This window comes from Cydia fagiglandana, chromosome 7 (assembly GCF_963556715.1).
Source record: "Cydia fagiglandana chromosome 7, ilCydFagi1.1, whole genome shotgun sequence".
Lineage (NCBI taxonomy): Eukaryota > Metazoa > Arthropoda > Insecta > Lepidoptera > Tortricidae > Cydia > Cydia fagiglandana.
In genome coordinates this window covers 11,420,704-11,444,686 of record NC_085938.1, presented here as the reverse complement: position 1 = coordinate 11,444,686, position 23,983 = coordinate 11,420,704, and the positions used below count along the sequence as shown (strand labels likewise).

At 37.2% G+C, this 23,983-nt stretch overlaps 4 protein-coding genes across 6 annotated transcripts in view; 2 read left to right on the top strand and 2 right to left on the bottom strand.

Moving 5' to 3' along the window:
* The window catches only part of LOC134665922 (bifunctional 3'-phosphoadenosine 5'-phosphosulfate synthase), a 46,498-nt gene extending 37,974 nt beyond the window's left edge, over window positions 1-8,524 (bottom strand). Inside the window, exon 1 of the mRNA XM_063522980.1 lies at window positions 8,323-8,524. Within this exon, the coding sequence (XP_063379050.1) occupies window positions 8,323-8,400 (78 nt within the window). The 5' untranslated portion in view covers window positions 8,401-8,524. The remainder of the gene's footprint in view (window positions 1-8,322) is intronic.
* The window catches only part of LOC134665896 (protein FAM13A), a 212,066-nt gene that overhangs the window by 122,016 nt on the left and 66,067 nt on the right, over window positions 1-23,983 (top strand). The gene's annotated exons all lie outside the window — the stretch shown is intronic.
* The window catches only part of LOC134665892 (folliculin-interacting protein 2), a 163,718-nt gene that overhangs the window by 114,924 nt on the left and 24,811 nt on the right, over window positions 1-23,983 (bottom strand). The gene's annotated exons all lie outside the window — the stretch shown is intronic.
* Window positions 12,894-23,755, top strand: LOC134665901 (G protein pathway suppressor 2). Of its 3 annotated transcripts, none has more exons than XM_063522948.1 (10): window positions 12,894-12,988; window positions 13,111-13,257; window positions 13,801-13,878; window positions 15,196-15,334; window positions 15,657-15,792; window positions 16,487-16,616; window positions 17,328-17,378; window positions 18,678-18,928; window positions 20,109-20,225; window positions 21,043-23,755. In XM_063522948.1, coding segments are annotated over exons 1-10 (1,146 nt in total). In that variant the 5' UTR covers window positions 12,894-12,987; the 3' UTR covers window positions 21,139-23,755. The 3 variants fall into 3 exon arrangements, with proteins under 3 accessions (XP_063379018.1, XP_063379020.1, XP_063379019.1); XM_063522949.1 differs by having other exon boundaries at window positions 12,911-12,993; XM_063522950.1 differs by lacking the exon at window positions 17,328-17,378.

The window sequence follows — 23,983 nt, the reverse complement described above, 5'->3', positions numbered from 1 at the left end:
TAGAGTGCGTGTTCAGATATTTTTGAACACCTCGGCCGCTCCGATATATCTGATGGCGACTGTACCTATTATAACATTTTGTACTTACTTTATGTAGTTGTGATTAGTGATTAAAGTAACAAATTATTACTGCTAATAAATGATATTTAAGGATAATTAGATAAGAACAGAAAGATTAAAGATGCAATTATAATGTATATGCAACGATAACGGTAGGTAGGTAAGTAGGTACAGTCAGCAGCAGAAGTTGCTAAGCGGGCGAGGTGTTCGAAATTACCTTGACACGCTCTTATTCTCTTAACAATAAAGTCGCGTCAAGATCATTTTGAACACCTCGCCCGTTTAGCAACTTATGCTGCTGACTGTACTTAGGTAGGTATGCAAAATTTTCTCGTATGTTTTATCTCGCTTGCTGTACACTTTTACCTTCTAAAAAAGTCAATTACTTAACAATAAAATCTAAAATTGGAAAAGGCCTACTCGATGTTTCTGCATCAGTTAAGATTAAGAGGGGGAATATATACGTAAAGCTAGGGAATTAGAAGGAAATAAAAGATAAGGCGCGAAAGAAACTTGCGACGGAAGATATGGCTATCGCTCGGGTTTATACCTTTTATATCTATTACTCTGAAAATATAAATCCGTGTACGTGTACTATTATATTCTGGTGTGCAAAACACAGTGCGAATACAGTGTAGAAAAGGTAATATGTTCCGTGCGAACTCGTCCGTAACTCTTCACATAGGAAATGGAGAAAGCTGGTACGTAAAACCGGCCAGCCTCATAATATAACAAGTGAGATAATAGCGTTATTTTGAGTTTAATAGCGGCTATTACTGCGGCAAGTATGGACGTCACTCGCTCATTTGTTACGAGGTTAGTTCGAAACAGGAGCTGAGTTTTAAATATTTCAGGTAAATATACCCGTCTCGCTAACGGAAGCGGCTCCTAAAACTAGTGCGATAAGGACAAGGCGAAAAATCCTGCGTGAAAATCTGAAAAATCGAGGTTTCGTACTCGACTGTTTCCTCCTCAAAAACTAAACCAATCGTAACCTTTGGAAATCTTAATGATTATGAAGTTATCTGTGTCGGACCGTTTTACTTTTTTGGCTAATTGATATCAGTTTTGAATACTACGCCTCTCATTGCAACATAGTCAATGAGGCCATTTTTGAAGGGCTCTAGCGCCTTAAAAAACAAAAATATCAAAAAAAGCAAAACGGCCCGACACAGATATTAACAATATTAATATGTGTTGAAAAAATCATTGCTCCAAGCATCAAAACCCACGGAGGAAACAGTCGAGTACGTTTGTATGGAGAAATGACCACTCCAGTGACCTGTTGGCTCTTAATTATTCCAAAAATATACACCTGCGCATGTGCCATAGAGCCATGTACCTATGTAGTGGTAGTTGTTAGAATTAAAATTCTGAAATACCTAAGATCAATGGCGTTCATAGAACTTGATTAGCCACCAGATTGCCTATTTTGGAACAATTAGCTACTGCTACAGTTTGATAATTACGGAAAGTCATCATCATTGGCCTGTCACATCAATAAGATGATGGTTTAAACAGCGTCTATATTAAGAGTGCGGCACTTCCGCAAATGACTATTAAGTCCAATGCGAGAGCGACAGCCGCGACCGCATAGCTGGCAGGAGAATGCCGTGCCCGGTGACGAAGGGAGAGCGGCGCGCTGGTGTCTCAATTGATGCCTAGTGTGAAGAAGGCTAAACCACGCTTCATCGTGTGCAACTACCCCTTCACCCAGGGTTTTCCTCCAGTGGTCGCGATCTTTAGCCTCCCTTTCCCAGTTGGTGGGAACGATCTTGAAGGACAACATGTCTCGCTTTGTGTGAAGTGAAGTGACATTGATCTTTATCGAGCGAAGTATGACACAACAACAATAATATAATGAATGTAATGTGAGGCTAACAATAATGTATTTGGCTATATTACTTGAATACATTGTTTTAATTAATCATTGCGATAATAAAATATGTATTATGTACCTAGTGGCTGCCGTAACTGGAGGCGTAGGAATATAACAAGATAATATTAAAATATTAAATACCTAGGGTACATCGCCAATTACTAGCCACCCCCCAATTACTGGCCACTTAATTTGATTTCTATTTATAGGTGAACAAAGTTCATTTTAGTATATAAGGTACGAAAATCCAATTATTAGCCAGTTTTCAATTACTGGCCACCTATTCCAAAAATGAATTCTATTTACAGATAAATAAAACTCATTTTCAGTATAAGGAAAATGGCCAGTAACTGAAATTTATCCACAACCCACTCGTTCAATAACTGGCCGCCTCTTACAAAAATGAGTTCTATTCACCTATACACAGAATTCATTTTAGTATAGGTGGCCAGTAATTGAAAACTGGCTAATAATTGGCGATGTACCCTATCTATCTACTGGTGAATCTATCAAAAACAACAAAAAAAGAACACGTGGATAAGAGTATATAAAACTTAAATAACGGTGTACAGAAAAAACTTTTATGTACTTACTGCAAAATTAAAAGTCCCTCAGTAAGTTTATTCTCAAAATATCCTCACTAGATTTGCGGATATTTAATACAAATCGCTTGAGCTGGTAATAACATAATCACACGACTAAATCGCCATGGAATGGAATGATGCGGATGTGTCTCGTTAACTCTAATTCTGCATGGTGGACTGCACTTAATACTTAGAACATTCAACTTCTGCTATAGACTTACTTATGTTGTATTTACGAGTACGTACAAAAATGTCTGTCGTATTTAGCGGGAAGGTGAAGAAGTAATGCCGGCTGTACACGCACATATTTGTGAATAAAAAATAACACATTCTCATTTTGACGCACACAAACGTCTATGTTTGGCAGTTATGCTTAGTTAATCAAAAGTTGATTACCGAGACCAAATACCTAATCTAATATTACTGAATCGCAATTAAAAAGGGATTGAGATAGCTGTCAATCCATATTGATTTAGACGTAAGTGTATGGAAATCTGTCATTTCTAATCCCTTTCTGATCGCGGCATGATAATACCTACCAGCAGCTACCAGATAACCAAATCACCAGTCAGAAAAATCAACCAGCATAATATTTGAAGGGTTCTCTACTTCTCTCAATTCTTCGCGAGGCCCATCGTCAGCACCCCACAGTGCCGGATTTAGACATTTGCCGCCCGTAGGCTATGCCGATTTTGCCGCCCCTCTCCGCCTCGCTTATAGGTTTTTTAAAGTACTTTCCTTTCAGAGGCGTTTAGTTTTATAGTACAACACACCATAACCATATTAAAATGCATATAAGGTGACGTCACTAATGTCACATTCTAGATATGGATTTAAGTAGTTATATGGGTCGTTTTTGTCACAGAATGACGATGCGACCTCGTTATATTTGCCTGATCTGATCGGTGACCGGTGGGTACCGCTGGGTTTTGGCCATTGAGAATCAAGGTGAGGCATTGGCAGTCAGGCTGGATATAGGTAAGGAGTTCGGTCGGGTCTGGCATCGAGTCGCCTCGAGGGAGTATGCTATACAAATGGATCGCTAGCTTTTTATCCGGTAGACGCATATGAGCCGTATAGTAGATGGAAGCTGCGCCGATAGTGTGGACATTACCGTTCCACTAGGTTCTGTGCTATCATTGCTGCTTATCAAAGTTATCAATGATAATCATTGCTATGGAGATTGCAGATGACAGTAGTAGGGATACGTATTACACAGGCCGTGCCAATTTCCCTCATTCTGTGGTGCTGGAAAGTCATGAAAAGCTTGTATCTGATATCCTCTATCCATCCTGAGTTTCGGCATGGGATCGGAACAATTTAGTGAGATTCAATAGCACGAAGACACAAGAATGAATCACTATCCCAAACTCACAATGTAGTCAGATGGTAGTCGGATGGGTCACAAAAAAATGCAGTTAGTTAAATGAAAACGCGAGCGCAGCGAGCGCGAAATTTTTTCGAGAAAATAGTTGGTAGGTACATTTTTAGGTTTCCGTACTTCAAAAGGAAAAAAACGGAATCCATTATACTACGAAGACAAAAGAATCGACGATCATCCCAAACTTACAATGTAGTCAGATGATGGTCAGATGTGTCACAAATAATGTAGGTACATAACTGAAAACGCGAGCGTAGCGATCGCGAAATTTTTTCGAGAAAATAGTAGGTAGGTACATTTTTAGGGTTCCGTACTTCAAAAGGAAAAAAAACGGAATCCATAATACCACGAAGACACAAGAATCGACGATCATCCCAAATTAACAATGTAGTCAGATGATGGTCAGATGGGTCACAAATAATGTAGGTACTTAAATAAAAACGCGAGCGTAGCGAGCGCGAAATTTTTTCGAGAAAATAGTAGGTAGGTAAATTTTTAGGGTTCCGTACTTCAAAAGAAAAAACGGAACCCGTATAGGATCACGTTGTTATCCGTCCGGCCGTCTGTCTGTCTCAAAATAATGGGTCTTGACATGACAGAGGGCGGTAAAATCGACAAATTATGCTTGTTATTTAAATTTTACAAATAAATTCTGGTCGGCCCTATCTGTGCAGCACATAAAATATTTTTGACCCAAATTTGCCGCCCCCCAAAATCTGCCGCCCTAGGCTTCAGCCTACTCAGCCTAGTGGTAAATCCGGCACTGGGACCCCATCAACCCATCATAATATACATTGACAAATGTATTTCTTAAAAACCCAGCGTGCTGAACTAAGTTAACGATTTGGCTTGATTGTTGACTGTTTGAGAGTGTTATCTTATACTATACTATAACGCATAAAATTTCGTTTTCGATAGCTTCAAAGCATGTGCAATAAAACCTAATAAATTCATAGTGATAGACAGTAAAAAAACATACAATTGTCACTTATTGGAAATGAGAACATTGTTGTTAATTAAAGTTTGATAACAAATCTTGTTATTTTCTTAATTAGTTGCGAATATTACGATAAGCATCATAAGCGTAGCTATGAAGAACGTCGCGTTTTAACGGGTTATTTGGATGGAGACCTTAGGAATCATGGAAATCAAAAGCTTTAAATGTTCAAATATTCGTATACAGGTATAAGTAGTGCCTCCTGGTAATACTCGTCATCTCATTCAACGAATTGGTATAGTATTTTTTAGCAACAGCGTCTCCAAACATCAACTCTTTAAACGTCATTAGAATCGATTTTTTCAGTTAGTTGAATTGAATGTTTTTGTGTTCAATATTTCTATGGCTTCCAACAATCTCACACCTGAGGATGCCGAAGACCGGGCAAAGTGGAGAAGATTGAGCAGGAAAGCGGACCCAGGCGCTAGGCCTGGAAAACCCTAGGTTGAAGTGCCTTAACTTTTGACCCGGACGTCGAAAAATCTCAAAAATATTAAGAGTTGTTTTTTTCATGTTTTAGGCATGGTATAATAATATACTCCGCCTGGTACTCTCTTCCCGTCTTTTCTAGGTCACCTGACTGACACAAGCCTACGTCATCATGCGACAGCGCTATATGATAATATGCGATAGCGCTATATATAGCGGCCATGTTACTGTGACGTAGGCTTGTGTCACTCTGGGAAGAGAAGACCATGTTTTATTAGACTATATGTTTTAGGTATGTATATGGAACCCTCTATTATGCATCGTCTTACCTTCATGCACTTTATGGCTCCTCTTCACGTTGGGCCAACGCCAACGCCAACGAGGGACGCATTTACGCGTTAGAGGGAGCAAGTCATATTGCTATCTCATTCTACCGCATGGCTGCGTCCCTCGTTGGCGTTGGCCCAACGTGAAGAGGAGCCTTTACTGTAGTGTGTGTGTATTGAACCTCTGCGTTATAACTCTGAAATATACTACATATTGTTGAGTTGTGAAATATACTACATATATATATATATACCTATTACTACTGTTTATTTACATCATATTTGCTCTGATTTCAGGTCATTTACCAGAGAATGCCAGAGATTATCAAACACATAAAATTGTAGTGGTCGAATCAGACTGTTTGGGTGATAATAGGTACCTATGTAACAGTGAACTTTAACTTGATACCGTAAGTCTATAACTTTGGATCAAATTGATTTGAAGGCGATAGATACTAATACAGTGTGGAATAAATTAATGGACCCTGGACGGAAAGTACCTCAAAACCTTAAGTTAGCTCATTTTACTTAAAGGGGGCATTTAATTCGCTTCCCTCGTCCGGGAATCGAACCAATACTAAAAATTAAAAAATACTAAATAAGTATGCGATTTTATGGATATTTTATACAGCAGACGAGTGTAAGATCTAATGTTTCTTGGAGAAATTTTGACACGACTATTTGATATAATAAAATAGCAAGTTCTTTTTTTATTAATAGTCGGTTCGATTCTCAGGTGTCCGTAAGAATGACTAATGACATATGAGATATGAGCTTCGATATGCGCTAGGTATTATTTTATTCTGTGGTTATGCGCTTAGGCGTGATTGTTGTTAAATCATTTATTAACAAAAATGATGACCGCGCCATCAAATTGATATCGATATCGTTAAAAACATATTTAGCACACTGTAGGCATGTGGAAGTGATCCTCATATTTCAAGGTAATAAGTAAATAAGCTTAATCATAATAATATTATATTACCTCACATTTAATCAGGTGATACAGGTGGAACAATATGTCGTGTCGGTATCAAAATATTTAACAAAAGTCATGTCGCATTCGGATCAATTATAAATATTAATATAACAGAGGGTTCCGTACAAATTTAACTTAGTCTTTTTATTGTTTACAAATTTAAAGTTTTGATATTTTTCCCTGTATGTATTTGTAGTCTAAAACGATATTACTTGCCAAATTTCAACTCAAACTTAAAAGGTCTTGACAGGCATACGGACAGGCGGACAACAAAGTGATCCTAACTAGGTATAAGGGTTCCGTTTTTTTCCTTTTGAGGTACGGAACACTAAAAAGTTAATGCGTAAATTATTATGTATACAGATGTAGCGCATAATTATTTTCCATCTTATTTTCACGGAAACGTTCGTATTGTGATGCTGCGTCAGTCAACCTCTATTTACTGTTTGAACCGAGACTGACTAAAAAGTAGCAAGACACATTTGTACGTTTCCGTGAAATACGATGGAAAATAATAAATTTGAACAAATCAAATTTATTTATTTCATACATATAAATAAGGTTTTTGAAAAAGCGCTGGAGGCCTAGCGGTAAGAGCGTGCGACTTGCAATCCGGAGGTCGAGGGTTCAAAATTTCAAATCCCGGCTCGTACCAATGAGATTTTCGGAACTTATGTATGAAATATCATTTGATATTTACCATTCGCTTTTTGGCGAAGGAAAACATCGTGAGGTAACCAGACTGATCCCAATAAGGCCTAGTTTACCCACTGAGTGGAAAGGTCAGATTGCAGTCGTTTTCGTAAAAACCTTGTACCTAAGCTAATTCTTGGGATTAGTTGCCAAGCCGACCCCGGGCCCCCATGAGCCGTAGCAAGATGATGATAAATAAGGGTTGTATTAAATAATAGCGTGAATTATTTTCAGCGCAGTCAGAATGATGTAAAATTGCGACAATAAATAAAATAAATAAAAAAAAAATATATTATAGGACATTCTTACACAGATTGACTAAGTTCCACAGTAAGCTCAAGAAGGCTTGTGTTGTGGGTACTCAGACAACGATATATATATTATACAAATACTTAAATACATAGAAAACACCCATGACTCAGGAACAAATATCTGTATCATCATACAAATTAATGCCCTTACTGGGATTCGAACCCAGGACCATCGGCTTCGCAGGCAGGGTCACTACCCACTAGGCCAGACCGGTCGTCAAAACAATATTATCTCTATTTTATACCTAATAAAAAAATAATCAACTCTGTTGAGTATAATATTACATTCGTGATTTAAATAAAACATTTTTTTTAATTATAAAATAAAAAGTTTATGTAAAGAATATTACCTACACGACACGATTCGTTACGTTCATCGCTGTCGTTATCAAACGAGTCTCAAATTATGTTTGTTTACAACAGAAATGAAAGTTATACAATTTTATAAAGGAAGCGTAGTGAAAGTGATGATTCCGTATACAAACTGCATTAAATCAGACTCGCATAAGTTTTAAACCAAGTTCGTATATGTTATAACATATCTAATTAATTACCGGTTTGATTAACACAATGTATCAATCATTAAAAAAGTTTTGTTTAGAAATTAGACTCGCGCAGCTTTCGTTGTCATAACTTTACTTAAATTAACAGTAATGAGTAATGAACTAATGAATGACACTAACCGTTCTGGTTCCCCATTCAGAAATTTTATACTTCTCAAAGGTATCGGCGATTATTCTTTCCCTTGCTTCGCGATTCATTTTGCTAATTGTATAATTTGCGATTACTTTCCCGCGTACGATGAACTGGCTACACTGCGGGCGTGGTGGAAACGTCAGCGCGCGCGCCACCTGTATGCACGACTGGCGCGTTCGCGCATTGATCGTGTATTTTATTTTATTCACGGGCGGCAATTGTTTCGAATTCGAAAAAAATATTAAAAAACTTTTAACGTTCTCCCATACTTGTATATCAGTTAAAAACTAGCTTTAATCTTTATAGTTTTAGCAGCTTCAAGGAGGTTTACATTTTCTTGAGTGGAATACATTTTTTCTTTGTTCGATTCTTAGGCCTATACGAACTTTACTTATTTTTATTTTTTCTTTATATCCGCTAAAGATTTCGAGTACTTCCTACAATCTAGAACTTGTGTATAAGTAAGTAAAAAAAATCAGGGGTGAGGGGCGGAGGGGTGCCCAAACTTTATTCACGTCCTGCTTGTATACACAATATTATATTTCGTAAGCCTTTACTTATAATTAATAGGCTGAGGGAATATATTTCTCACCTGATTTTGACTTTATTCCAATGTGATAGGGTTTTATTTTGCATAACACCCTTATGCCTTTTAATCATATTTAGTATACAGAATACGACATTTAATTTAATATTCAGATAAATGTTTTATAGATTGTTATAAAACAATAAAAAAAATCTACAAATTAAGACAACTTATAAAAAACCCAGGAAGTTGCTGTGTCTTACTTAAGGTTTCAAACCTTTTTAACTTTAGAGGTCAACCACTATGAATTGAGAGGTCTATTTCAAATCAAGTTGATATCCATATAGTGAGGTTCATAAAGTTATACTATATTACATCCTACAATATTGTCAGTGGCGGATTCGCCCTAGGGCCCAGTAGGCCCGGGCAAAAAATTAGGGGTGGCAAAATGTGACAAAAAAATTAGCTGATGATAACAAGAAATGATGATAAAATTAAAACTGCACGAGGCCATGCGCATGGCGGAGAACAGAACCTTATGGAGGAACCCGGTCTTCAACAGAAGGATACGATGTCACGATCCTCAGTATTGAGGGACCAACTGAAGAAGAAAAACAAGAAATAAATTAAAATGTAGTCAATATGATGGATGCTGTGAAAGGGGTGGCTATATGGCCTGGGGCCCAGGGCGGCAAAGTCTGCTAATCCGCCACTGAATATTGTAAGATATTGAATTGAACTGAAATCATTTATTTTAGGCAATAAACCATGGATTTTTAATTCCATTTGTGAAACTAATAATAATTTTATGATAGTAAATATTACAGATCTTTCATAAAGCAGGAGTGTATTATATTTACTCTTAGGCCAAAAGGGGCTTCACATTCACAGTTTGGGGTAAATTTTAATTTATTTAATACTAGCGACCTGCCTTGGCTTCGCATGGGTTAACAAATTATAAATACACATAAACATTCCTCAAGAATCACTTGACTAATAGGTGAAAACCGCAAGAAAATCCATTCAGTAGTTTTTGAGTTTCTTTTGAACAAACAAACACACGAACAGACAGACGCAGCAGGGGACTTTTTTTATAAGGTTGATAAGGTGCCGTGATTGTTGATTTATTCACTGTAGATTGTTACCATTCACACTAAATATGAATAGATATTCTCCCTATTGAAGAGTATAAAAGATATTATCTATGAAGTACACCACAAAACAAACCCCGGGTTGGAGCAAATTTTATCAATGAGCTAGGTGACTCACATGTAGGCATAGGTAGTTTCGTAATGTCTTTTTAGTCCGAGAATAGAGTAGATGGCATGCAGTATTGTGTGTTCTACATATTATTATGTAGTTTAGTACAATTTTCAAAGCAATTTTGTGCATGATATAACATAAAACCAGTTTCTTTTTGTTTTGTCAGATACCACAACTTTTATTGAACAACAGGGTTTTTGTTTTCTACAATATCTGCAGTAAAGTAAATATTTTAAGTACCGAATTACCGGAATGATGTAGAAAACGAATACGTGGACGTAAGTGACCGCTATATAGGACAGCTTATAGGTATTACGTACCTTTCAAACAACATATTGGTCAAAACAAAAATTATTCACTGTGAAATAATATAGTATTAAATTTCATTACTATATACACTTAATGCAATTGTTATTCTTACCGTTTTGAGTTTCTTCTTTGCTCCTGAAGGCTCATCCATATCTATAATTATTGAACCACGCCTAGCGACACAGATTAATGGGAAGATAAATATAGGTTTATGTTACGATAACAAATATATTATATGTGGATTTCAAAGGTTTTCAGTTATCATTTTACTATATCATATCACTTGATATCACTATCACTGCCTACCAGGAAGTTATATATTAATCGGGAGCGAACTGTCACTTTTTTTGTCATACTAAATTGAACCTTATCACCGAGCCAGAAAGTTGTTCGTACCAGACTAGAGAAAACGGTCCACATGAGATAGAAAACCAGAGCCCCGTGTCTCACTCGCACATGTTGCCAATGTAAAAAAGATACCATTGTGGCAGTATTTATATCAATATACTACTGAAAGTAATTACCTTCATATACTATTTTAGTGCTATATTCCGATTACAGTTCCGATATCTTTTAAATAATTTGTTAATCATTATGATGTCAATATTATTAACTGATTAAACCAAGCATGTGCATAACAAAAAAAACATTAAATTGAATATGGTAGAAATTGTAGTAACTTTGGATATTAATTGGTATCCCCAACTTGATGACATATTTTTCGTGTACACACACACACACACAGACACACACACACGTGTACAATCAAGAAAACACTGTCAAACTCATTAGGGTGACTATGATATCGGTGCGATTTGGATCGGTCTTACAGAATTGTTATTACGTACTTAATGTAAAAATAAGTTTACCTAAATAGTATACTAATAAATAAATAAAGATATACTTATTTCGGCATGTTTAATTATTCGATTCATGTAATGAGAGCTATATAATTGCCAAAAATTAAATCCAAAGTCCTTAGACATTACAGACTCATGTTTATACTTACTTACATAATATTTAATTACTGAAACGTTAATTCTAACTATTTATATAGATGTAATCGATTCTATATAGGTTGGACATACATTTCCGTCAGTATACAAAGGCGGCAAATTTGAAAATTTTGTTGCAGACCACAGATCTACGATGACGCTTACGCTTAAAGAATAGCTTAAGTATGCAAAAGGGAAGTCATCACGTATATGAACACACCATGAGTATGATATTGATAGTGATAGGTATTTTGTTAAGCATAAATAGTGTAAGATGCCGGTTTACACAGTTAAATGTCAGTTTTTATTTCGTTGTGTGCTAATATTTTATTATTTTAGTCAATACTCAAGATAATTTCGTGTATAAACATAAATTGTTACGCCACGCTACGCTAGGGCTTGACAAAATGACTGGTATCGATAACTAGTCGGTATAGTATTAAATTAATATAAGGTAATTTGCGATACAAGTGTTGAAAGTAAGAATCAAATTCGTAACGAGTGGTGATAAATTAAAACACGACCGAAGGCAGTGTTTTTAATCGACACGATTTGCGAATTACCTAGTTACGTAGTACAACGTTTTACCCCATCCTGGATATATTCTGTCTCGCTCTCTCTTATAGCTGTGTTTTTGATGTAGGTACGGCGGACCACACCTTCCTCACAATCGACCATGATCGCGATTCAATACGCCCATCCCATCTGTAACAGCTTTCATAACGACTAAAAGCTGTTATAACGACTAAATTAAGTAAGGTTGTTGTGAAGCGTTTTACAGGAGAGAAAAGAACTATATCCATCTCTTTTCTGGGACAATTATACTAGCATAGGGAAAATACAGTATGATTCTCTCTGATTATGTACGAATGAGAAAAGATCCTGGCCAAACTATACATTCAATCTTATGCTAATATCCCACATACATATGACTTATGGTCACCCTAATTAGAAAGAGATGGAGGGCTCAGGTTTGATGTCTCATGTGGACACACTTTTTGGCCAGTGTACACTATCCCGTTTACTCTCTACGTCCGTGCTGCCTACACTGGACTGGATACGAGAGGGGTGAAGGAGGGGAAAGGAAAACTTTCGTTTTGACAGATAACATTTCTTATTCGTTTAGAAATGGAAAACCATGGGAAAACCATTACATGGAATTGGGCTGTACATTAATTGGTCGTACAATAACTGGACTCGAATGTACATCGGATATCGAATTAGTCGCTATAAATAAAAACACCCCTCATTTTCACAAATATAGTTAGTTGGTCAAACCAATCTGTCAGTCAGTAAGAACCAGGAAAACTATACTCAATCTTTCCTTTTGGGTGCTAGTACTAGTGTAAGACAAAGATATTATATTGAAATGAGACAGTCCTTTGACAAACTATAGCTTACTGTCCGGTAGTGCAAAACCCACTAAAGTAGCTTTAGAATCTATGGTCATTTCAAACATCGTCATGGTTTTGCATCTGTACTAAATTAAAAAGTTTCAGTAGCAAAATTGACGACTGCAATAGGAAAAAAAAATAAACTGCGGCTACTGCAGTTGCGCAAGTAAAGTAAAGAAGTTTCGATTTTTTTATTTGTGTACTATAAGCTAATTTTATAATTTATATTTACTTTTGCGTGAGCTGTTCAGTGAAATTTATATGTTTATTATACTTTCTCTTGATCAGTGGAAGCTACAAGCAGTACAAACACTGTAAGCAAAATGCCTGCAGTAACATCCACGACTACTGAAGAACAGAATAATGATCCTGACCAGCGAATGTGGAATGCTCTCAAATGGTATATCACTCGTGAACGACAAAGGAAAAAGCAGGGTGTGTGTTATGATAATTTCAGTAAATATTCTGTGATGTTTGTTTATGTTGATTGGGTATTTGATAAGAGATCTTTGTTGTTATTCTACTAATTTGAATGATTTATTCGATTATAATAGTATTTCAGACGGTTTCACCGTTCGTTATCAATAAAAGAATGTATTGATGGTTGTGCGAAGCAAGCACAATCATCTCTTTCTTTCAGCTATAAGCTTATAGGCTTGCTTATTTGCATTTGCATCTTGTGACTGGTAGTTGCTATTTTGGATGTTTGATATGCTTGCGTTTGTTGTAGCAGTATAATATTTCTTTCTAAGAATAAGATATCAGCTGAAGTTTCATCTAAACTCAAATTCCTGGGATCCATTTTTTTAGTTAGTTAAAATACCATCTTGATTTTTGGTTCAATTACTGACCTGACATTGAGTCTGCGGGAAGAGAAGGGCCCTCTATGTCCTTGGTACAGATGAGTTCTAGTTATGTTACTGTTAATGCATACAGATTTGTTACATGTTTATAATTCTGTGGTTTAATGTATTTCAGAGTATGAGGCTGAAGTAGAAGAGGAGAGATTAAGAAAAGAGAGAGAGGCAAGAGAGAGACAAGACGTCATGACATTGGGTAAGGCAGACATGTATCTAATTTAACACCTTTGCTGCGGCAATTATATTTCGTTTTTTTTAGCATTAGAAATAAGGTAAACAATCTTGATGTGTCTTTTAATTGAAAAACACATTTACGGCAAATATGTAACAATTATGAATCTAATACGATCATTTATATTCTTCTGCTTTCATAATTAATAGTTTTTGATTTTTAAAAAGCGTTTTTTAATTAAAAGATATGTCAAGATCGCTTACCTTCTTGCAAGTTCTTTCTAATGCTAAAAAAAACGAGCTATAGTGTAACTCGTAGTTAACCATACTTTATAAGAGGTCTTTAGACCCTATACCACATTGAACATGTTAATTATAAACTAGAACCCAGTTGACTTTGTGTGGAACTTTGTAATGTTACTCACAAAAATGAACACCGAGGAAGAACACAAAAACCGTACAACATAAACTCGACAAATAGGTGATAAATTGATCAGTTTTGCAGGAGAGGTCAAATGCAATCTTTTACGAGTTATGGAGGTAAATATTGTACTGATTAGCTATAAAGGAAATCTTGTGTTTCTCTGGCTTATTGAGGGAAATGTTTGCAAGTTAAAATGAAAATGCCCTAATAAGGCAGTGAAAATCTCCTCCAAAGTGGTGGGGAGACTCTCCTGACTTTGGTCAAACTCGGCGCAATTATTAGGGTTGGCTCCACTTGACTTCCTTTTGCATGCACGACCACAGATAAGATAACCACTTGAATTTTGACAACCCTATATAGCCGAAAATGTTAAAGCCATGTATAAGGAAGGGATAGCATGATTTGACCCTGACCCGCTGTCAAACTTCGGGTTTGTAGGAAGTGTCCTTTCTGTACGATAGTACTATTATTTCTTCTGTGTCCAAAGCATTCCTTGATTCCCTGTTTATAGCTGTTTACATCTGAACAGCATTCTGTATTTTTTTAACAATACATACTTTGGGTTAAAAATATTTATTTTTATTATTAGCAATTGAAATGTACTTTGAATTTAATGAGATTTAAAATCATCATTCTTCTTCCTTGCATTGTCCTCGCTTTTTGCCATGGCTCACGGAATCTCAGGGACCGCTCGCCAACTAATCCCAAGAACTGCTATCAGATCTAACTCCATACTTCAGAGGCTTAAAATATTATTCATTGAGTTAATATCTATATTAACATTAGTTAAAAATACTAAACCAAAATTCACAAATGAACATTATTTTATTCCTAGTGTTCAAATATTTTCCATATTTGAGGTGTGTCACACATTTGATAATCTGTACAAAGCTAGATTTAACACAAAGCAAATTTCAGAGGAAACTAAGGAACAGATTGAAGGACTAGAGCAGAAACTGAAACAGCTAGAGAAAGAGAAGCAACAGTTATTCATGCAGTTGAAGAAGGTGCTTAATGAAGATGAGATTAGGAAGAGACAACAGCAGAAGGAGTCCAAGTGAGTATGGAATCACTTTTATTTTGTTACAATTTACACAAAAAAAGTAGAAATGATTCACTATCAACTCAAGGGTCAAACAAAGAGACATACAGATGGTACAGTTAAAGGATTAAATTCTCATTTTGTACCTTGTGACAGTGAAGTTATTACAAGTTTACTGCTCACATAATTGTGTCATGTGAAGCGGTAACATTGAAGACTTGGTATATACCATCACATTTAATTATTATTGTTCCTCAGAATAAAATCTTGTTGATCAGATCAGTAACCCTTTTTTTTTGCTGCCACCGTAACATAATTTATTTTATTTAATCAACAGTGAAAACCAACCAATGAAGATGCCAATGGGCAACATTCAGATTCCGATGTTCCCAATGTCGACATCTACGGGGCAAGGCGAACAAATACAATCACAGGGCCGGCCCCCACCTCTCAGTTCTCACATGCTGAACAAGGTACCTTTATGATTTATTTTGTTACATTCTAAATTCGTAAATATAATTCAATAATAGTGTTTTTTTATATAATAATGTTTGTAAAGTTTGGGTGGCATACTCAATGTATGTACGACGGAAAGGTACCTTTATATGCGTTAATAGAGAGATACTTACATCAGACCGTCCAGCATGAGTTGCATTCTCGCGGGTGACTCCATACATCTTGCGCGACTTCAAGTATAAACTCGCGCGCCAGAACACAACTCATGCTAGATGGTCAGGAATGGTTATTAAATAGATTTTAATTCAATAAGTTGCCTTTAGTAGTTTTATTAACACATTTACTGTCAGCGATCCTCTAGGCGGGTTTCTGTTCGTAGGCACAGAATAAATAATAGTACTAGATACAACGCGTCTGTCACGATCAGCACAGATATGGCCGCTAGGTGGCGACAGCGCCACGCGCGGCTTATGGCAAACCCCAAAATTGGGGTCGAACGGTTGTACTTTTAGCTACTTGTAGCAACGCGACGAAATCGAGGAGTGAGCGACGCCTGTCGTAGGCGATAATCGCTAAATAGCGGAAAAACCGTCTTATCAGCTATGCACGTAGCGCTTAGCTCGCGCTGGCAGTGAATGTGTTAACATATTGACTGTTTTAATTTAGCCTTTATCATACACAGAATTCTAATGACTTCATTTTTACCAACAGCAGACTATAGTCCGCGGGCCCATCCAGGCCGGAGCGAAGCGAGCCCGCAGTCCCTCCCCCACATACGCGCTGTACTCCCAGCGCCTCCACCAACCACCCATGAAACATCAGCCGGTGTACTCCGATCACAGTAAGTACCATGACAACTGACTAATTATACACCTTATTGCAAAGAGATACGGTTAATTGTCTTGAACTTGTTTGAATCTTTAGTCTCTTGATTGAAATAAGTGCAAACTGCACTATTAGACAGGTCAGTGAGACATCCAAGATTTAAAATGTACTAAATTATCTGGGCTTAGCAATTAATGCCGAAGCCGAAGTGATCCCATAAGTGTTCCGTGAGCAAAGTTTTGTACGGAACACTAAAATGTAGGTAGCCCACCTTTTCTGAGGAGAATGTCATTGTATATCTCCGTAAAGTATAAATACATAGCACCATAATAAAATCTTAGTTACTATCTTTTGTGTCTCTACAAATATGAATGGCACAGTCAAATATAAAATATCACTAAATTCAATCACAGAGTTGAAAAATCCCTATTATCGAGAGAGTTTTTATGACAATAACTTACATTTAATAATACGCCGATTTCCTCGTGTTTACGCGTGACACGTACACATTCATAACCCCATAAGTGACAATGTGTGCGTGGGAAATCAGCATGTTATGAAGTCACAATTTTGTCTTAAGCAACTACCGTAGTCTGTTACCTCTGTGATTCCAATGTTTCTAATTTACAATTAGACACTTTAAATTGATATTTTAAAGTGGGTTTATTTTCATTCTCAATACAAAAACAATAATTTACGCCAATATTCGTGTGATAATCTTTTACAGAAGTAGAAGATGGCCGCATGGGCCGGCAAATGCGCGCCGTACTGTGGAACAGTGAGTTTATAAGTAGTCGCCATCGCTTGCTCAGTTTCATTTTTCCTTCCACATTTCATTTTTTCTCCATTTTTTTTAACCTTTACCATTTTAACTGGTTATGGCGTCTTCATTATTTTGACTCTTTAATGAGCCATTCGTTTTGTTTTACACATTTTTTATTCTTTTCTTCAATTCGACTCTAGTGACTTGGCAATATAATTCTTATTTCACTGAAATCTTTTGGCGGTCGGATCTATTTAACGACATTACTTCTATGTCTGTAATTCACTTTGCTGTTGTGTTTGCCAAAATTATGACAACCAATTTTTTGTTTATTATAAAAGAGATGCAATACAAATACATATTTAGGCAAATATAACTAAGTGAGATACGACCTACCTACCTAGAAATATTAAGCCACATTATAAATATTTCATGACCGTGCAACTAATAGCATGTTTCTTCAATTAAATTCCTCTTTAATATTTTATAATAATAGTCATCCATTTTATTTTTTTATCAATTTTTTATTTGTCACTGTTGTGTTGTCCTGTACAAGCTTGATGTGAATGTTATCTAGTATTATACTTTTTTCTAAAAAGTATTTAAAAATTTAATTTAATTTCTTACGCTTCATTTGACAAAAATAACAGACTAACGGTTTAAGTCAAATTCTGATTCTCAGCATTAACAATTTCGCTTTGACATTTAACTTTTCCATTCAATAAATAATATCTTTGAAATTGCTTTTATTTCAGTCCAAATAAAGCGGTGAAGAGAGATTTTATTTATAATATTTTTGTTGAACCACTCTTGATTTTTTTTAAATTAATATTTGCTAAAGTATCGTTAATTTCTTGCGTATATTTCACGGTCGTAAACGCGCGCATTCGTGTCGCATTCACCAGATGTAGAGACGCTGCTGATTTAGAAGGCGCGCGAACGCATGCGATTTTAGTTACATTGCAGACTGTCACGTCCAATTCGATCGATCAAAACCCGCAATATAATGAACATCGCATGCGAGTTCTCGCATCGTCTAAATCATTGGTCGGCAACCTTTTAGCAGCCAAGGGCCGCATAGTAGTTGACGGAGGTGACGCGGGCCGTACTTTGTTGATATTTATGACTTTATGAGACATTGTCGTTTGTCACTATTACATACAAAATAGCCAAGGCGGCTCTCGGGCCGCAAGTGACAGGTTCACGAGCCGCATGCGGCCCGCGGGCCGCAGGTTGCCGACTGCTGGTCTAAATGAACCCTAAATTGTCGAAACTCTGACAGTACATTAGTGGTGATACAACGTTCCATTACAGAGCCGTCCCAGTACGGGGGTAACTCTGGGTCAGTGACCTCGGGCGCCTACTACGCCATGCCGACGTCAGGCGTGGTGGTGGGCGAGCGGCCGCCGCCGCTGCTGTACGCGCACCACGCACACACGCCGCACACGCCACACACGCCGCACACGCACCACGCGGGACTCATGTACGCCGCGCCGCAGCCGCAGCTTTACTTGGATATGCTGAACAATAGAGAGCAGCATCCGGAGCCTAAGAAAGAAGCGCAGGTGAGTTACCATTTTTTTTTAGCTTACTTTGGTGTCCCACTGCCGGGCAAAGAGGCCCTAGTTTTCTCCACTTGACCCGGTCATCGGCGTTTTTATTATTATTATATGTAAATGCACAGGCAGCTTAAAGCTGATACGCGCACATCAATGTCCACTTGTGTTTTGTAGTCTACGAAAATGTTCATCGAGTTTATTTTTAAGAGTTTATGGAGTTTGTCTATCGAAAGAGTTTTTCCCACCATTTGGGAAGAATGCATCCGCGTCGCCCCGCCATCTATACTCTGTATCTTTAGGTATTTAAATAAAAATAAACAAATTCTACCCTCAAATGCCTCTTTCAGCCAGTGGAGGTTAGGTGAAAACATTACATGATCAAATAATGTAGGTTAAAGTCAGGTCGTTCAGTAACTGATCCAGGTGTAGGTGGTTTTGTATTAGGTGGCATTTATAAATGTTACAACTACCCGAAAATTAACAAATTGTTTGTTTTCTTTTATTTAAATACCTAAAGATACAGACTATAGTTTTCGGTCTGCCTGAACCTCGGCCTGGCCTCTATGGTGTTCCGTGGGTCCCACACAACCATTTGGGCCCAACTTTCCGGGTGCATGCAACAGACTTGTCCAGCCCAGTCCCAGCACTTAAGCTTAGCGGTCTTGACGCCTACATCTACAACTCTAGTTCTAGAGCGTAGTTCCGTGTTTCTGATTCGATCTGTTCTACGAACACCTAATATGCACGCTCGCCAGCAAATTTGTATAATATGATATGATTATTTATTTTAGAGATGGGCCGAATATGGACTTTGCCGAATACGAATATTCGGTTCAGCTCATACCGAACCGAATATTCGTTTGGGCTAAAACTGCCTAAAACGCTGAAGGCTAGTTCATTCAGGTTCGCGGTCTGTACTCATAACGTATTTTTGACGACGACCGGGAATGTTGTATGAAAAGAAACGGAAACGTCTCATACCTGATCGCGAAGTGCATCCGCACTAACTAGCGGACACCCTTAAAAACATATTGTTTATTCGGTAAATATTCAGCAGTTCGAACCGAACTATTCGGCCGAATACGAACATAATATGCCGAATATATCGAATACCGAATAATTAGCGAATATTCGGCCCATCTCTAATTTATTTGATTTGTTTTATTGTTGAACCGTGTGTTATCAGGGCCAGCAAGTGGTGATTGGGCTGAGCGAGGCGGTGCACCCGTCGGTGAGCACCGCCGTGGTGTACGCGCCCGCCGGCCGGCACCTAGTGCACCAGCCCAACCACATGCAGGTGCAGGTTAGTACATACATAATAATAATAATTTAGCCTATATACGTCCCACTGCTGGGCACAGGCCTCTCAAGCACGAGAGGGTTTAGGCTATAGTCCCCACGCTAGCCCAATGCGAGTTGGGGACTTCACATACACCTTTGATTTTCTTCGCGGTTGTTGCAGGTTTCCTCACGATGTTTTCCTTTACCGAAAAGCTGGTGGTAAATATCAAATGATATTTCGTACATAAGTTCCGAAAAACTCAAACCCACGAGTTCCAGATTGGAAGTCGGCCACCACCGCTTACATATACATATAGAGAGAAAGAATTTATTAGGCACAACTATACTCGTTTACGGAATAGGGTATTTGACTAATAGTCAAATCAGATTCTTTTTTCTTTTGCTACTATGGAATTTATATGGTATTTAGCATATCACGTCGCAATTAAATTACCTACTCTTTATAGTTTTATACGGGTTGTAAATAAAAAAGCTTAAATAACATCGCAGACGTTTCTGCTTGTTAAAAATTAAAATTAATCAACTGTGACGACCAGTCTGGCCTAGTGGGTAGTGACCCTGCCTATGAAGCCGATGGTCCCGGGTTCGAATCCTGGTAAGGGCATTTATTTGTGTGATGAACATAGATATTTGTTCCTGAGTCATGGTTGTTTTCTATGTAGGTATATAATATAAGTATGTATTTATCTATATACGTACGTATATCGTCGTCTAGTACCCATAGTACAAGCTTTGCTCAGTTTGGGGCTAGGTCGATTTGTGTAAGATTGTCCCCAAATATTTATTTATTATTTATTAAAAACTATTATGTTCGGCAGACCTCAAAGCCGGGCAGCATAACGCAGGGCTACCCGGTGCAGTCGAGCGCTAGCGTTCAGAACGCCACCATGTACCCGAGCCGCCACCGCTACTAGCTAGTGCTGCTGCACCGGCAGCCCGCCCAGCCGCCCTAGCAGACTCACTACGGGCCACACACCGACATGAGAACCTAATCAAGGGATTCCACCACTGAGTACTATACTTCGTTTTTTTTAGCATTAGAAAGAACTCCATAGAAGCAAGCGTGCAGTTTTTATCAGGCTCTTTAATTGTTAATAATTATTGAATTATCTAATGTAACATGGTCAATACATATAATTTAATTCAAATTATTACCGCTAAAAGTGCTGGATTTGGAACCACAGGCTTACTTCTGCGAAGTTCTTTCTAATGCTAAAATAACGGACTATATGTGGCACAAACAGATTCAGTACAAAAATGCTTGTGCCGCACAGTGCCTCTAGTGGAATCCCGCCTTAATGGCCGACTTTTATTTTGTTGATTATATTGCGTCAGATTTGGATAAAATTTAGTACCAGTAGTGGGTTATTCTCTAAATGTCTGCGGTTGCGTCTAATGGGGTTGGCAACTGTCAAAGGTTGGCATAGATGGCGGCATCATATCTTGCCCGTTTTTCTATGAGATTTGGCTTAAAGAGCTGGCATCCAGGACATTAAAAATAAAAAAAAATTACACAATTCTAGGGATTGATAGGGTAAGCTGCGCCATCTGCTAAATACTTCGACCGGCCAACCACGACTATTTTCATACATTTTGTATGGGTCGTGGCAATTAGACCGTGGATATATTTTTTGTGACTGACCACAGTCAGAGTTTATTGAAAGTGGAATATATGTATGTAAAGTTTGGCGTTGCTCATAAATAAACATCGTAAATTTTATAGCATTTTCGGTGCAGCGGAGTGGTGTCAACGAAGTTTCGTTACCTACATACGTTACATACATATTAATATCTGACGAAAAATGAAACAACTTAATGAAATTCGGCTGGAAAATAAAGATTTCTAGCCCTAAAACCAGTTAGCTATAACTCGTTTATGCTCTAGTTTCCTAGGATAGCGGTCCCGTCACATAGCGGCCGTCTCCATACAAATACTACGACATCCATATTTAGCCGTATTATTTAGTATGGAGTCGGCCGCTATATGACGGCACCGCTATCCTAGGAAACTAGAGCATTACTGCTAAGCTATTTGAATCGTGTGATTTATTATTGTAGAATACTACCATAAATAAATATACCTACTTCAGATTGATACATACGACACAGCAGAAAACTGACTATAGAGAACCTAATTAAAACCTAGCTATTTTTAGAGCTACAAATCTTACATTTTTGTTAACCTCATTCGGTGTTCTAAACCCTTTTTAATACAAACATGGGTAATGTGCCGTGCTAATCAAGAGAACTGTTAACCCAACAGAACAATACAAGTGCTCATAGACATTGTAAGTGATCATGGGAAACTGATCACTGTGGATTTTTTATACAACAGTAACTCGTTTGCATTGATCTTGAGTATAAAATGCAATTAATACACTCAATATTTTAGATTCTGTAAAAATGATATTTATCAGAGATTGCAACGCCGTTACAGTGCGAAATAAGTACTGGCTCATTTTGTACAGTGAAGTTCATAAATATGTATTCATTTTTTCGCCTTAATCCATTGCAATAAGGTAAAAAAATGTATGCATATTTATGAACTTGGGTGTACCACAGTACAAAATTTAATGGTTTTAATTTTCTAGCTGTCAAAAACCGGCATTTTATAAGTTTATTTAGGAATGAGTCTGACGCTTCGCACTGCAGCCGCGTTAGTATATGTATATCTATTTTATTTCACATTAAAGGTATATATTTGACTAAAAATAATTGTTACGTTTTGTATACATATGATTTATACTTACACAGCAATATTGAAAATTAGTAATATTACTAATGCTGACACTGTTAGAATATTCAATGTAGATGATACATTTCGTTTACTTTTAGTCGAATACCTATCCAAGTAAAACAATATTTATATTAAATCGGCCTAGAATGACAGCTAAGCCAAAGCTCTAAATAAAATGATGTATACAGTGCTATTTTAGATGCAGCTAAGAAAACCAAAAGTTTGTCCCTTGAGGAGTGTCTTTTCAAAAGGACTTAAGGCTCCGCCACACAGGTGCGTTTGGCGGGCGGCGCGCATTCTGGTTAAAGACATTACTCAAAAGAAATCTTACATTTCACTTAATGAGTAAGTAGTTTACAATGTAAACAAATAGAAGTTATGACGATTTGCGAGCGTCTACATAAACTTTTACATATAAAACGCTCACGCCCTGCTCGTAAAACGCGCCTGTGTCACGGAACCTTTATTTTTGTACGGTATTCATAGAGAAATAAGCCCTTTTGAAAAGATTCGCTTCTCACTTTTCAACTCTATTTCAAAGTCGCGAAGATTCTAAAATGGGCAAACCTTGTATTTCTAGGGCTGTATTATATTTTGAATAGCCAAAATAAGGACAGTATTATGTCACAGCCTTTCTTAACTGTCAATCTCTCGTTGAATATTTAATAATGGACTTTAAATACAAAATTATATAATAATATAATAAAGGACACAGTATTAGATGCTCTTCACAATCATGTAAAAATACAATAGATACATCTTCTGCTTGTGGTGGTACATAAAAATGAAACTCACAAAAATGCGTTTTTTTTTCCAACCTACATAGTTTTTAGATTTCCGTACCCAAAGGATAAAAACGAGACCCTATACTAAGACTCCTCTGTCCGTCTGTCTGTCTGTCACCAGGCTGTATCTCATGAACCGTGATAGCTAGACAGTTGAAATTTGCAGAGATGTATTTATTTTGCCGCTATAACAACAAATGCTAAACAGAATAAAATAAATATTTAAGTGGGGCTTCC

Coding starts and splice junctions, on each gene's coding strand:
- LOC134665901 (XM_063522948.1), top strand. Junction 13,258..13,800: donor ACGACAAAGGAAAAAGCAGG/GTGTGTGTTATG, acceptor AATGTATTTCAG/AGTATGAGGCTGAAGTAGAA. Junction 15,793..16,486: donor GTTCTCACATGCTGAACAAG/GTACCTTTATGA, acceptor TTTTACCAACAG/CAGACTATAGTCCGCGGGCC.